The sequence below is a fragment of the Leucopleurus acutus genome (assembly GCF_964270905.1).
Source record: "Leucopleurus acutus genome assembly, chromosome: 6".
In the NCBI taxonomy this organism is placed as follows: Eukaryota; Metazoa; Chordata; class Mammalia; order Artiodactyla; family Delphinidae; genus Leucopleurus; species Leucopleurus acutus.
The window spans coordinates 64,509,811-64,523,628 of NC_139149.1; the positions used below are offsets into that span (position 1 = coordinate 64,509,811).

The 13,818-nt window shown below is 34.9% G+C and overlaps 2 protein-coding genes across 2 annotated transcripts in view; both read right to left on the reverse strand.

Annotated features, from left to right (window-relative positions):
* TTN (titin) overlaps positions 1-13,818 on the reverse strand; it is a 279,002-nt gene that overhangs the window by 133,359 nt on the left and 131,825 nt on the right. The gene's annotated exons all lie outside the window — the stretch shown is intronic.
* The window catches only part of LOC309962965 (titin-like), a gene marked incomplete at both ends in the record, with an annotated part of 87,215 nt that overhangs the window by 15,996 nt on the left and 57,401 nt on the right, over positions 1-13,818 (reverse strand). The window contains 19 exons of the mRNA XM_082841070.1: positions 2,921-3,004; positions 3,544-3,621; positions 4,764-4,844; positions 5,668-5,961; positions 6,099-6,188; positions 6,337-6,405; positions 7,392-7,469; positions 8,066-8,158; positions 8,823-8,897; positions 9,430-9,513; positions 9,679-9,753; positions 10,864-10,947; positions 11,277-11,388; positions 11,422-11,624; positions 11,820-11,903; positions 12,113-12,196; positions 12,457-12,540; positions 13,308-13,391; positions 13,599-13,787. Coding sequence (XP_082697196.1) covers positions 2,921-3,004; positions 3,544-3,621; positions 4,764-4,844; positions 5,668-5,961; positions 6,099-6,188; positions 6,337-6,405; positions 7,392-7,469; positions 8,066-8,158; positions 8,823-8,897; positions 9,430-9,513; positions 9,679-9,753; positions 10,864-10,947; positions 11,277-11,388; positions 11,422-11,624; positions 11,820-11,903; positions 12,113-12,196; positions 12,457-12,540; positions 13,308-13,391; positions 13,599-13,787 — 2,025 coding nt within the window. The remainder of the gene's footprint in view (positions 1-2,920; positions 3,005-3,543; positions 3,622-4,763; positions 4,845-5,667; positions 5,962-6,098; positions 6,189-6,336; positions 6,406-7,391; positions 7,470-8,065; positions 8,159-8,822; positions 8,898-9,429; positions 9,514-9,678; positions 9,754-10,863; positions 10,948-11,276; positions 11,389-11,421; positions 11,625-11,819; positions 11,904-12,112; positions 12,197-12,456; positions 12,541-13,307; positions 13,392-13,598; positions 13,788-13,818) is intronic.

Consider the following 13,818-nt stretch of genomic DNA (forward strand, 5'->3'; position numbering starts at 1 on the left):
CAAGCACCTCTGTCATTTTACGGCACTGATTTCTGCTTTAGAGCACTGTGGGGTGAGCCTATTCAGTCTAGTTTCAGGGATATAAATGTTATAGGTGATCTCTCATATAGATTTTTTTTTCTAGCTAGTCTGAATTTTATTTTTTAAGGAAACAGCAATAGCTATTTCCATCTGGGTCACATCTGCACATTATATGTATATATATTTTCCCTGGAGGGGAAATAGCCTGGAGGGCTCATAGATAAAATTTATAGCCCAAGCATCTCCATGTGTATAAAGTTATGGACTTTTCCCCCTTATGAGTCATGGGGACATGTATATACCCAGTCGAGCTGCTACTTTGGGGCAGATCACTGAAGTGATCTCCCTGGTATCATCTGGAGCTTTAGAGGTATTAGTATTTTTACACGTGGTGAGTACAACTACAGTCATGAGATAAGAAAGTCAACCTTCTTCTGGCTTGTACCTTTTGGTGGTGATATTTTTCTTCTTTTGGTAACAGGAGGTTGTCTCTCTGGAACATCTTCCTTGGAGACTTCCAACTCTTTAAAGATATTAGTATTTTTTAATTGAGAAAGGCAAAGACATGAAGACATGACTTACAAAGAAAGTTAGGGATATTAGCAGATATTATAACCTTTAATTAGAAATTTTATTTTTGTTCTAATGTTTATTCATTATATGAGTGGGATTTGACTTTTTAGGAGCAAGTCATAGATAGTTCCTTGTCTTGGGTACATTAGGGACACTAAAGATATTAGTATTTTAGCATTAGAGGTCGTGAAAATCTACACAAAGCAGTGAACATATTTTGCAGACTGATGAAGAAAGGTTTTCTTATTTAGATTATCGTAACTAAGAATTATACCTTCAGTTGGAAGATGCTCTGGAATATTGGGAACAGCCTCAGGTAACTCCGCCTCTGGAAATACTTCTCTGGTTGTATCAGGCTCTTTAAAGATATTAGTAGGTTTACACTTAGAAGTTATAAAAACAGTAGATTATATAACATGCAATTTTTGAGTCTTGAAGCCAAAGATATTCATCCAAGTTTGACGTTGTTGGAATGTACCTTTAGTTGCCGGTGTTTGTCTCTTTTTAGGAATAGTCACACATATCTTGTCCTCTGGAACAACTTTCTTGGGTGATTCAGGCACTTAAAAGATATGAGTATAGTTATATTTATAAATGGTGAAGGAAAGTATTGAGCTTTTAAAATGAGCCAAAAATAAATTTTCTTCACTGGGTCATTGGTATTATATACCTTTTGCTACTTTGGTTTTTGTCTTTTGAGGATGAGTCACAAGTACTTTTTCTTCTGGAGATGATTCTTCAGATACTTCATAAACTTTAAAGATGTTAGTATTTACACAATTAGGGGCATTTCAAGGTGGATGAAGAATAGTGTTAAGAAAAACATAATACATAATACACATCGATAACTCAAATGACTAGTACTACATAGATGCAAATTAGTGACAATAACACACTGGCTAGGAAAAAGCCTCATTCCCAGTTTTATGATATAGGACTTTTCAGCATTTCTTTATGATCATGATGGTAAAATTGAGGAATTCACTGGTCAGGGACTAGTATATAATTCTTTTACTTTGTCTGCAGAAAGATACTGGTAAAATTTCCCTATTGTTGTTAATTTTTATGGATTTTTTTTCTTAAGGAACAGGGTTGATGTTGAGTTGCACATCAAGAATTCTCCAATATTTGACTTACTGGAAATTCATCCAAGTCTTTTCCTGTTCCAGGAAACTAGTTATCTACATTTTCAAACCAAATCTAGTCTATGGCTTCATATTCAATATGAATGTGAAAACTATTCAGAGATTGGTAGAAGAAAAGAAAAATAAGAATGATTGAATATTTGGAAAATAAGGCAACTGAAAAATAAAGATTTCTCCAGATTTCAGAAAGGAAGACTGGCTGATAATAATAACCAAACTCAAGTATAGAAAGGATATTCAAAGGTGGGAGCCATCATATATTTTTATCCAAACCTATTATCATAGGGTGACAAAAATTGTATTTAAATTTTACATTCAAATAAATGGAAGGATATCTTGACTGCTGGCATTTTCACTATTCAGATTATTAAACAGTATTCTATGCAGAATTTTTTTTACTCATATTATTTTACTCTTCAAATTAATTCATTATAATTTTGCATGAAGGCAAAACCAAAAATGGCTTGAGAATTCTTTTGAGGTTCTAATGGCCTCGTAAATCTATGGGTATTTGAATAGCACTGCTAAAATGTTTACAACGATTGTTGCAAAGAGTAAAAAATACTAATGCTGAAGTATTTTGATTCTACATATCCAAGTAAAATATTATCATCAAGTTAAAGAAAGTTGCCTTATGGTCTGAGAAAATGAATTGCTGAAAAGCAGAAGACATTTGTACACAGAACAGGTTAACAAGACAATGACAAATTCAACAAGACAAATGACTTTTCTAAAATTGGGCAACGGTATACGTGCAGGCCTCTTTATTTTTTAAATTGGTGAGGAAATATAACTGTCTGAGGCTAATAGTCATTCAAATTATCTAATTTTAGCCAAATATTTTTGGCATGTTAGGATTTTACAAGATATTAGTATATTTACTTTTAAAAGCTATGAAGACAAACACAGATGAACCAAAGAGAACCACCAGTTTTTCTACACTCACTGTACATCGTTGCATCTTCAGAAAGAACTATGGGTGATATTTCTTCTTGAATACTTTTCTTAGGCACCTCAGGAACTTCAAAGATATTAGTATATTAATTGTAATAAATACCAAATATAAGATATTAAGAATATAAAGAAACAAAAGACAAATATTTACATCACTCACATTCACTTTAAACCATGAATAACTAAACATAGAGTTATTTCATGTTGTGATTAGTATCAGTGTATACCTTTAGCTGGTGGAACTTCAGGCTTTTTAGGAACAGCTTCACGAACTTTTTCTTCTGGAACGATTTTCTTGGGTACTTCAGGTGCTTTAAAGATATTTGTTTTATTTTAAAAAATTGCATCATTGGGTGTAAAATATCAAGACAAAAAGGGGCATCTAACAAGGATAATGTCAAAAATCCCCAAATTATAAGTCATCTAAACACACAATCAATGCATCTCTCTAGACGGCCTTGTTGAGTTGTTGATTTGTCATATTAGAAGGACTTTGTCCTGTGGATACAACATCATTTTCTATTGTCACTTGGAACATGTTTATTTGTTTCCAAAGCTACTTGAAAATAGCCTCCAAAATGAATTATTTTTGAAAAAGAAGTTGGGGGGGTCAATATTTAAATATTGCTTAAGAAGAGGATCAGTACAAATAAAACCAACTTTTAGGCTTAGGCCTGTGTTCCCAGAGGGTAGTCACAAAAGGGAGGATTATGTTATGGGACATAAATTGAAGTTTACATAGTTCAGCCATTTTGTGGAGTTGCGGGGAGAAAAATCTCCCTCTCTTTCTTCTCATAATAAATGAATAAAGGGAGTTTTGTATTAGTGGCGAATCAGCAAAGGCAGATACCTTTAGCTGGTGAAACTTTGGGCTCTTCAGGAACATGTACTTTTTCCTCTACCACAATTTTCTTGGGTACTTCAGGTACTTTGGAGACAGTAGTAATAGTTTCTTTTACTTTTAAACATTCATAAAGATTTTTTAACAAGTAGAGCATAATAGAAATGTAAAGACAGAAAAGAACATAGCCACAGTATAAAATACAGACATCACTTTATCGAATACATTACAGTTATTAAAATGAGTTGAATTTTGATAACAAATACAACAACAAAAATCCAAGGGAATTTCCCATGTAAGAATCATAAGAACTTGACAAGAAAAATGAATAAGACACCTTCAGCTGGTGCTTTCTGCTTGTTTTGGTGGAATAATTGATATTTTCTCTTCAGTGATAACATTCTTAAATGCTTCAGAGACTTAAAAATGTAAGTATATATTACTTATAAGCTACTGTTTTTAATTTTTACTGTGAAATTCAAGAGGTTTAAAAACTGAACAGGGCTTCCCTGGTGGCACAGTGATTAAGAATCTGCCTGCCAATGCAGGGGACACAGGTTTGAGCCCTGGTCCGGAAGATCCCACATGCCACGGAGCAACTAGCTCCGTGTGCCACAGCTACTGAGCCTGCACTCTAGAGCCTGCGAGCCACAACTACTGGGCCCACGTGCCACAACTACAGAAGCCCGCGCACCTAGAGCCTGTGCTCCACAACAAGAGAAGCAACCGCAATGAGAAGCCCGCGCACAGCAACGAAGAGTAGCCCCCGCTCGCTGCAACTAGAGAAAGCCTGCGCAGCAGCGAAGACCCAACACAACCAAAAATAAAAAAAACAAAAAACAAAAACTGAACAAAGCAGGGACATTAAACACACAGTCACAATGTATTTATATTTACTAGGTCATTAAAATTAATAATTAACAGGAAAACAAGGATTTATCAATAAACAGGTGAGTGAATATATAATCAAAGAGTACCAAAGAACGAAAACTGGGTTCACTGTTTGGTTAGTAGTGATACTGCTTTGGGTATTTTAAGTAGAACGTGACTTTCTTTTTTGATAGAACTTTCTTTAGCCCCTCACCCACTTTCAAGATATTAGTTTGTTTTAGACATTCCAGAAACACAAAACACAGAAGAAAAACATCAAGTAGAATTCAAACTTGTAAAGCAGCCAAGGTGCTACTATATGTAAAATTAGGTTAAGTAATTTTTCACCAATAAAATACCTTTAACTGGTGGCTCTTTTCGAAGAACAACTTTAGTAGGTGGTTTTTTTGGAGGGATGATTTTCTCGGATATCTCAGGCCCTTTAAAGATATTGGTGTTTTGGTTTAGAATGAACTCCTGAAGTATCATGGCCCAAGATGACTAAAATTAGTACAATGAGGGCTCATAAAATGCTTTCTCTATTCATATTTTAAAAATTTATACCACACTTACTTCCAAAAAAACTTGATTTTGCTAAATTTCATCTGTATTGTAAATTTACTGTGTATACTAAGCACACACACATTCCTTCATATTACACACATACTATTAATTTGTTCAAGAGCTGGAGTAGTCTTGCAGAGAATGTATTTGTACGTTTATCCTCAGAATATACTAGAATGCAGGTGCTACTACCACACTTCATTTCCTTCCTTAATGTTATTTCTCCTGAAAATATCATAAAATGGTGGAAGATTTGGATAAGTAATTATCAGTTTGTGAACAGTTGACTGAAATGCTAACAAAGCAATGGTTCTTTTGCCTGGACAGTGAACTGAGGAGTTTCTTTCTCACTCAACTGATGACACTGGCCAGATATTTTGGTACGTATAACAATCACATAACACTCTTACTTGGATTTAAAAAGGAATCCACAAATTCATACTGTGAATTATGTTATCTCCTTAGGTAAGTAGATATCAAACATTATTATCTTGCTGGCTAAAATTATACTCTGTGGTTAATCTCTACTCCATATCAAACATTGTTATCAAGTAGTTTAAACTCATGCTTAAAGTATTTCATGATTTTATCATGGAAAGTAAGTGGGTTTCTAATGTCCAAACTGAATATGAAATGTACTTTAAAAAAGAAGTTAGAGCAACATATAACAATTTGTAATATCTGCACAATTCCCTATACCTTTAGGTGGAGCTTTGGGTTTTTCATATACTTCCACTTCTTCAGCCTCTAAGACTTCTATTACCCTATGGACTTCTTCAACTTCGTGTACTTCTTCAGCTCTATACTCTTCTACTTTGAGGACTTCTTCAACCTCATGGAACTCTTCTTCTTCAAAGTATTCTTCAACCTCATGGAACTCTTCTTCACGAGCTTCTTCCACTTGTGCTTCCACTATTTCTAATTCTGCTCTTTCTTTTACTACTTCCTTTTTGTGGACAGCAACTGATATTTTTTCTTCAAGAACAGCTCTCCCTGAAAGAGTATCTATTTTAAGAGATCTATTTTTTTTAAACACAGCAGAAATGAAGACGTAAATTCAAAATATAAAAACAGCTGAGAAAGGCTTTCATGCAGCAACACATGAAAATCAAAGATCTTCCCCAAAGTACCTTTAGCTGGGGGAACAGCTTCTCTTTTAGGCACAGGGACTTTCTTTTCAGGGACTTTCTTTTCTGGGACTTTCTTTTGAACTTCAGGCACTTTAAAGACATAGTTTTAATATTTGAGATTGTCAAGAGCAAGATTCCATAGGCAAAACACATCAAAAACGATCAAGACATGTAGACATAAACATAAACATCTTAATGAAAAAGATTATAAGAAAGTTCAGGTTAAAAAGAGATGTACCTTTGGTAGGAGGGGCCTCTTTTTTCTGAACAGGAACAGGTACTTTTTCTTCAGGAACCTTCTTTGGCACTTTAAAGATATGAGGCATTTCAGTTAGCTGACAATACTCAATGATAAACATGAAATAAAAACATCAGAAACAACATCAACATTACAAATAATCGAAGTCTAAGAAGTCACTCTATTGTAAAATTGGGCACCAATTTTAGAGGCTATACAGATGTTTTTCCAAATCACTCATTTGTACTAGCCACACCTTAGAAGAAGGTATGTCCACAAAGAACCTGTGCTATCCTTTTTTTTTTTTTTTTTTAAATAGCAGGAATTACCAATATTGGGCCTACTTCTACTATTTTTAATTTGATGAAGGCTTTTTTCAAGTGATTACCATCATAGAGTACTTAAGCCTTGATACAGGTGTCACGTTCTGCTGGGCACTATCATGTCTGCTGAGGATGTCTATTGTAATAGGGACAGCATAACTTAATCAATTAGGAGTGCTACTGAAGCATTAACCTAATTAGGAACAATGAGAGATAGACGTTTTCTAATAACCTTGAATGCTCTGGCCAGATATTACAAAAGGGACACGAGGCTCTTTAAAATAATTATTATCTAAGCATTAGAACAGATAACCCCCCTCCATAAAATAACACAGTAGACATAATTATTATAATAATTCCACGAGAAAATTCGACTTATGTAATGGAATAAAATCTAGGAATGGAATGTTGGGAAGAAGGATCCATTGTAATGTATATAAGTATAGAGAGATGTACTATTAACATTAAAATTCTCAGCTATTTAAAATAAGAATATTCTGGAATAATTCACACACACGCACACACACACACACACACACACAATCATTCATTAACATTCCAAAAAAGGCTAAAACAATCGAATGAATTATATTTGACAGGTTCTTAATCAATTTCATAAGTTTCCTATTTAAATGACTCTAAGAAAGTAATGAATGAAGATACTTTTGTTTTTTAAAAAGAAAATGAATGGGAATTTAAAGATATTGTCTTTAATAAAAGGATTTGTTATACCTTTAGCTGGTGGTGCCTCCACTTTCTTAGGAACAGGAGTAGGTGCTTCAGGTACTGCTTTCTTAACCACTTCAGGCACTTAAAAGATAGTTCATGGACATTTTGAAAAATGACATGCAATTAACAGAACAACAACCATATACCAAAAAACCCCCAAACACAAAACACTGATTTAGTTAAAAAATATATTAGCAACCTAAATGGTAATTGCATATATGAAGTATTGACTTTAAAGGTGAGAAGGATATTACTTGGAAATCCTATAAGCAAACATAATACCAACTATAAAAAGATTGTCATAGTCTTTAGCAATGATAGCCTAACAATTATTCTAAAGAGCAAACACCATAGAAATAGATTTTTCCCCACTTGAAGAAAAAAACTAAGGATTGAAAACTAGGAGAAAGTATTACAATAGCATCTGGCCAAAAAAACATTAAAGTGTCAATAGCATAAAATTCTCTCTCTCATTCTAACTGAATTGTAGACGCAGTAGAAAAAGTTGGGTCAAGAAAAGGAACACAAAGTTTCAGGTGCCAGTTGTAATTAATCTTCAATTTATCATTGATATGATGTAAGAAAAGTATACTGGCGAATATCAGGCTTAGATGAATTCTGAGAAAGATTCGGAATACCAGACATTTTAAATGTCCAACTCATAAAAGCAGCTGTACCTCTAGGTGGCGCCACCTCCTCAACCTCCTCTATGCGAGGTGGTTCCTCTGGGATCTCTTCTTCTGGAATAGGCTCTTCAGGCTCCTCAAACACTTTAAAAAGATGATTATTTTGTAAATTATTTTTATAATTCATTTGAATATTAGACTAAAATGATACATCTGAAAACTGAGGTTGTCTTATCAGCATAGTTAACTCAGCCTTCTAAGTGCATGTGAAAACTCACTCATCCTTGGAAAAGGTCTTACTGCGTCTTCAAAATATGTTAGGCCCTTCACAGAATTTTAGAACTGGAAAGGACTTCAGAAAGAATTTAGTTTAAATTATTATTATTATTTTTAATGGAGGTGGATTTTTTTGAAGTCAAACATTCACTTAGGGGTAGAAGTCAGATTTTCTGCACCAGTTACTTAGGTTTAACTGGAACTCCTCCTGGAGAAGCTAATCCCACAACTGCCCACCAAGTCACCTGATGAAAAATTTCCCATGGCAAATATGGTTTCCCTTCAAAGATTCTCATTAAAATAAAACAAACAAACAAACAAACAAGGAAACAAACAGCCTAAGCATGTAAGAAGAGAGATTCGATTGGTTTTAGTTTGCCTATCCAGTTTCTACTAGGTAAAGAATAATTTCTTTTACAGTGTGAATACATTTATTTTCTGGAGTGAAATGTGCATTTACCTCCTGAAAATATTAGACAAAAATAAGACAATGATGCTTTTGAAAATGCTATTTTCTTAGAAAGTCATCTACCTTCAACTGGTGGAACTTCCTCTTCTTTAGGGACAATGATTCGTCTTTCTTCCACTTTCTTAGGCACCTCAGGAACTTAAAAGATATTGATTGTTTTAGGTGCTTAAAATGCAGGAACCAAGAGGAGTACATAAAGACCAAGTTCCCCGTTTTTCAACCCAAGAGAGTTAATAACAGAATGCACATGCACCAGATGAAACATTGACATTTCATAGCATCAGTTAATGAGACAAAAATAAGAGGTTTGTGGTTTAAGATAAAGGGTCCATTAAAGAGACATTCTATCTTTTACTGCTGGAGCCTCTACTTTTTTAGGGAGAGCAATGGGTACTTCAGGGACTGGTTTCTTAGGTACTTCAGGCTCTTTAAAGATATATAAGTTTAGTATTTTTATTTTGTAGGTACAACATACATAGACAAATCAACATAAAATACACAAACACAAAGTAGAAGAACTGACACAGCACAAACACGGATGCAGCAGAGTCCCAACTAACGACTACACACAGACCACACAACGCAAACGTCTATATGGAACATCCCTAAGTGACGAGCATCACAGTTCAACATTGGGGAAGCAAACACACCCCTGTTGGGAGTGATGTACCTTTGGCAGGAGGAGCCACTGCTTTCTTAAGACCAGGAGGAGGCACCTTCTTTTCTGGTTCAGGCTTCTTAGGCACCACGGGCACTTTCAAGATATTATTTTATTTTGTAAGTTCATTTCACAAGCACAGAGACAATGGACACCACGATAATGTAAGTTATGTTAACAAATACTGGGAAATGGGACATTTTGGCTTTTACAGGTGAAGAAAGAAATGGCAGTGTCTAATTCGCTTGGGAATAGCAGTACCTGTGGCAGGAGGAGCCTCCTCTTTCTTGGGAGGGATCACTTTCTTCTCTGGCACTTTCTTCTTAACCTCAGGCACTTTAAAGACATCATTCCATGATAAGAATTTATTGTGAGGGACAAAAAAGAGAGAACACAGGAAGTCCACAGAGAAAGACCAACATGCAACAGTTGCTCAGGGTAGGGACCTAATGCAAGTCAGGAGCCCAGATGTGACGATATAATTAGGTTTTGTGGAGGAAGGGATCAGCAACCTATTTGAATACCAGAGGACAGATGCTGTCATTTCATCCACTTAAATTTCACTAGAAATTAATTAAATCATTATCTGAAAAATATTTCTGAATTCCTGAAATCCAATAAAGGATCGGCTTTACTGTTTCACTGCTTATAAGACTATTTAACCTAGTGGCGAGGTCATGCTTATTTTAAGTAGTGATGTCATAAACTTTTGCAGAAAGTATTATTGAGCTTTAAGGCATAAATATATTATGTCCTGTACTATGAACTGATTGACCATGATAAATCTGGATACTATTCATTCAGTGATAGAGTACTTTTATAGATCTTAATTTTATCCTCACAATAATATCTGAGCCCACTAGAACTGACATTAGTAACCCCATTTTATAGGAGAGGAACTTTAGGCTCAGATCAGTTAAAGGACTTGCTCAGTCTAACACAGCAAGATACAAATTCAAGGCTAAAACCAAAATCTGCTGGGCTACCATCTGTATGTATGTATCAGAAGACATAAGCTCTTATGCAATGCTTTCATAAATACATTAATCTTTCTTTTACCTTTTCATCCTGATGTTATAAAGGCACTTAATATACATGGTTGAAGGATGACATTTAGGAAGATTTGCTCATCATATTTTTCAGGTATTTTTTGTGTAGATAATTTAGCCTTGTAAAATATCTATATGAAAATTATTATGCTTAATAAAATTATAGGGAATTGGGTAGAATTTTGGGGGCAGTTTTGGGACAATACTTCCTTCCATCTTCGCTCTTGAATACTGCTTTGCAGCCAGTAAAAAGTGGATATCAGTGTTCCTGAACATTTTTAGAAATTAATGTGACTATCTAGTTTACAAACATAAATTTTCCTAAATCTCAGTTCAACTATAATTTTTCTGGTGAACGTATGGATGAAGAATATGTATTCACTTTGGGGAGGTGTACCTTTGGGTGGTGGAGGTTCCACTTTTTTAGGAGCTGGAACAGGGACTTTCTTCTCTGGTACAGGTTTCTTTGGCACTTCAGGCACTTAAAAACATTCATTTTAAGACATTAAAAATCACATGTACAGCACTGTATATGTAACAAAAAGACACATGAGAATAAGGCCACAAACAACTAAATAACATTTCATATCATAAAATTTGAAAAGACATTCAGACGATTTACAATAAATAAACACATAAGACAGACACAAAACAATAAGAGCACACATGTCTGGAATGTTTTCTAAGATTTAGATGGTAGAAGACATAGAGAGTAAAGCAACATAGATAAAATTAGAGATGAACAAAAAAGATGGAAAGGCAGAATTCAACACAAAAGAGGCCTGACGACTTCAAGAAGAACTGCTATACCTCGTGCAGGTACTGGCACCTTAGGTTTAATTTCTGGAAGAACTTCTTCTTCAGGTACAAATTCTTCCTCCCCAGGAGGAATTTCCTCTTCTTCAGGAGCAACTTCCTCTTCCTCTGATAGAATTTCCTCTTCCTCTGGTGGAACTTCCTCTTCCTCTGGTGGAAATTCCTCTTCCTCAGGTGGAACTTCCTCTTCCTCAGGTGGAATTTCCTCTTCCGCTGGTGGAACTTCCTCTTCCTCAGGTAGAACTTCCTCTTCAAGAACAATTTCTTCTTCAAATACAAATTTCTCTTCCCGAAGTAGAGCTACAGGAACTGGAACTGGAACTGGCTCACGTTTCTTTGGCACTTTAAAGATATTTTTCAATCGGACAAGCATCACTTTTATGTACAATATTCAAAACAGTGGGACAACATGAAAAGCAAATATTCTGTGATCATAAAGCATCAACTGTCACCAACATAAGTAATTATAATTAGTGAGGCTGTATAATGCCGGTTAGTTTTCCTTTTTTGCCTTGGTTTTGTTCGAGATTAATGTACCTTTGGGTGATGGAGCTTCCACTTTTTTCGGAACAGGTGTTGGCTCCTTTTCTTCTGTGATGACCTTCTTGGGCACCATTGGCACTTTAAAGATATTATTTGTCTTTAAGAATGTGCTCTTTTACATGTCTTAGAGCAATAGACATAAAAAGGAATCATGAAATATCTGACTTTTCTATTTCTAACAAGATAGACAATTGTTTAAAACATGTAATGTTATACGGGAATTTGTATGTGAATATATGTAAATGTAAGGTTTTTTCCCATGGACTTTAAATGATGAAGTGACGTACCTTTTGCAGATGGAGCCTCTACTTTCTTAGGAGCAGGAACCAGCACCTTCTTCTCAGGCACAGGCTTCTTGGGCACTTCTGGCACTTTAAAGAAATGATTTAGAGAAACATTTTACACAACCTAAAATTTTGAGTCTAAGTGTAGTTTCAAAAAGATTAAGGTCATAAGAGTATGACCAAGTTACTTCAAGAAGCATTTTACCTTTAAAATAAAATCTTTTCTTTTCCATAAAGGAATACTAAAGCATTGCATCCCCAAAGAGCACGTAATTGAACCATTTAATTTTTTACTCATATGCAAAGTTGAAATTTAAAAAATTTTATGACATTGCAAGTTCATGTACCTTTGGCAGGTGGAGCTTCCACCTTTTCAGGAACCGGTACTGGCACTTTCTCCTCTGGTACAGGTTTCTTGGGTACTTCAGGAACTTTAAAGATATCAAATAGGGTTAGTGTCAAATTTTTCACCCATAGAGAAGAATCTAGCAATTTTAGGCCTTATTGAAGCATCATAGATATTCTAACAATTTCACTTTAAAAATGAAAATAATAATTATAACAGCCACAAAACAAAAGCCAGAAAATGCACAAAAATTAAGATTAAAAAACATAGACTGATAAAGACAACACACAGTGTCTGGTAAATGATGATTTTGTCCATTTTTGGTATTACAATTAGAATTTGCTTTACTCTAAGAACTTTCCACTAAAGAGGAGGAACCAAGCATGAAGCACCAGCATGCTTTTTTGAAGGTAAAATTTCAGAGATGAATACACAATAAACTGCTCCAGTAACCAGCTTGTCTTGGCATTAATATTGTTAATATCATCATGGGGGAAAGAACTGATATGGCTCACCAAGTTATACTATCAATACATGGGTAAATTATTACACTATTCCACTGATGGATTACAAAGAGATGTACCTTTAGCTGGTGGAGCCTTCTCTTTCTTAGGAATGGGCACAGGAACTTTCTCCTCTGGCTTCTTAGGAATCTCAGGCACTTTAAAGATATTGTTTACTGATAAGTTCTTACTACCAGTAACAACACACCCACACAAAGGATAGTTAACAAACAACAGGACAGTTTCAAAGAATAGACAGTAACACACACAAGGTTCTGAATTCAGGATAATTAGCTATTTATATGCAGATGAAGTCTTTTATATGCTCATGATAAGAGTGGTGGTGTACCTTTTGCTGGTGGGGCTTCCTTCTTTTTGGGAACAGGAACAGGTTTCTTCTCTTCTGGAACAGGTTTCTTGGGTACCTCAGGCACTTTAAAGATATTATGAAGAATTTTGGAAATGTTGCAGAAAAGATATAAAATGTGAAAAGCAACTACAGAAATCATACTTCAGCATCTAAAAGTATCTTTTTCTAAAATAAGCAGAATTGGTCATCAGTGCTAATAAATCCCAGAATCTGACCAAACTGGATACAAAAGATGCTGCTGCTTATCCCTTGGCAGGAGACATAATCTACCTTTGACGGGTACCACTGGTACCACTTCTTCAGTTATGAGCTCCTCTTCTTCTTCAGTTATGAGTTCTTCTTTTTCATGAATGTACTCTTCTTCTTCAAAATATTCCTCTACTTGGGTTACAGCTTCCTCTTCAAAGGCAATCTCTTCTGGTTGTCTTTTAGGTACTTCAGGCACTTTAAAGATATTATCTTTAGGTTGGATATTTTCCAATTATTCAAT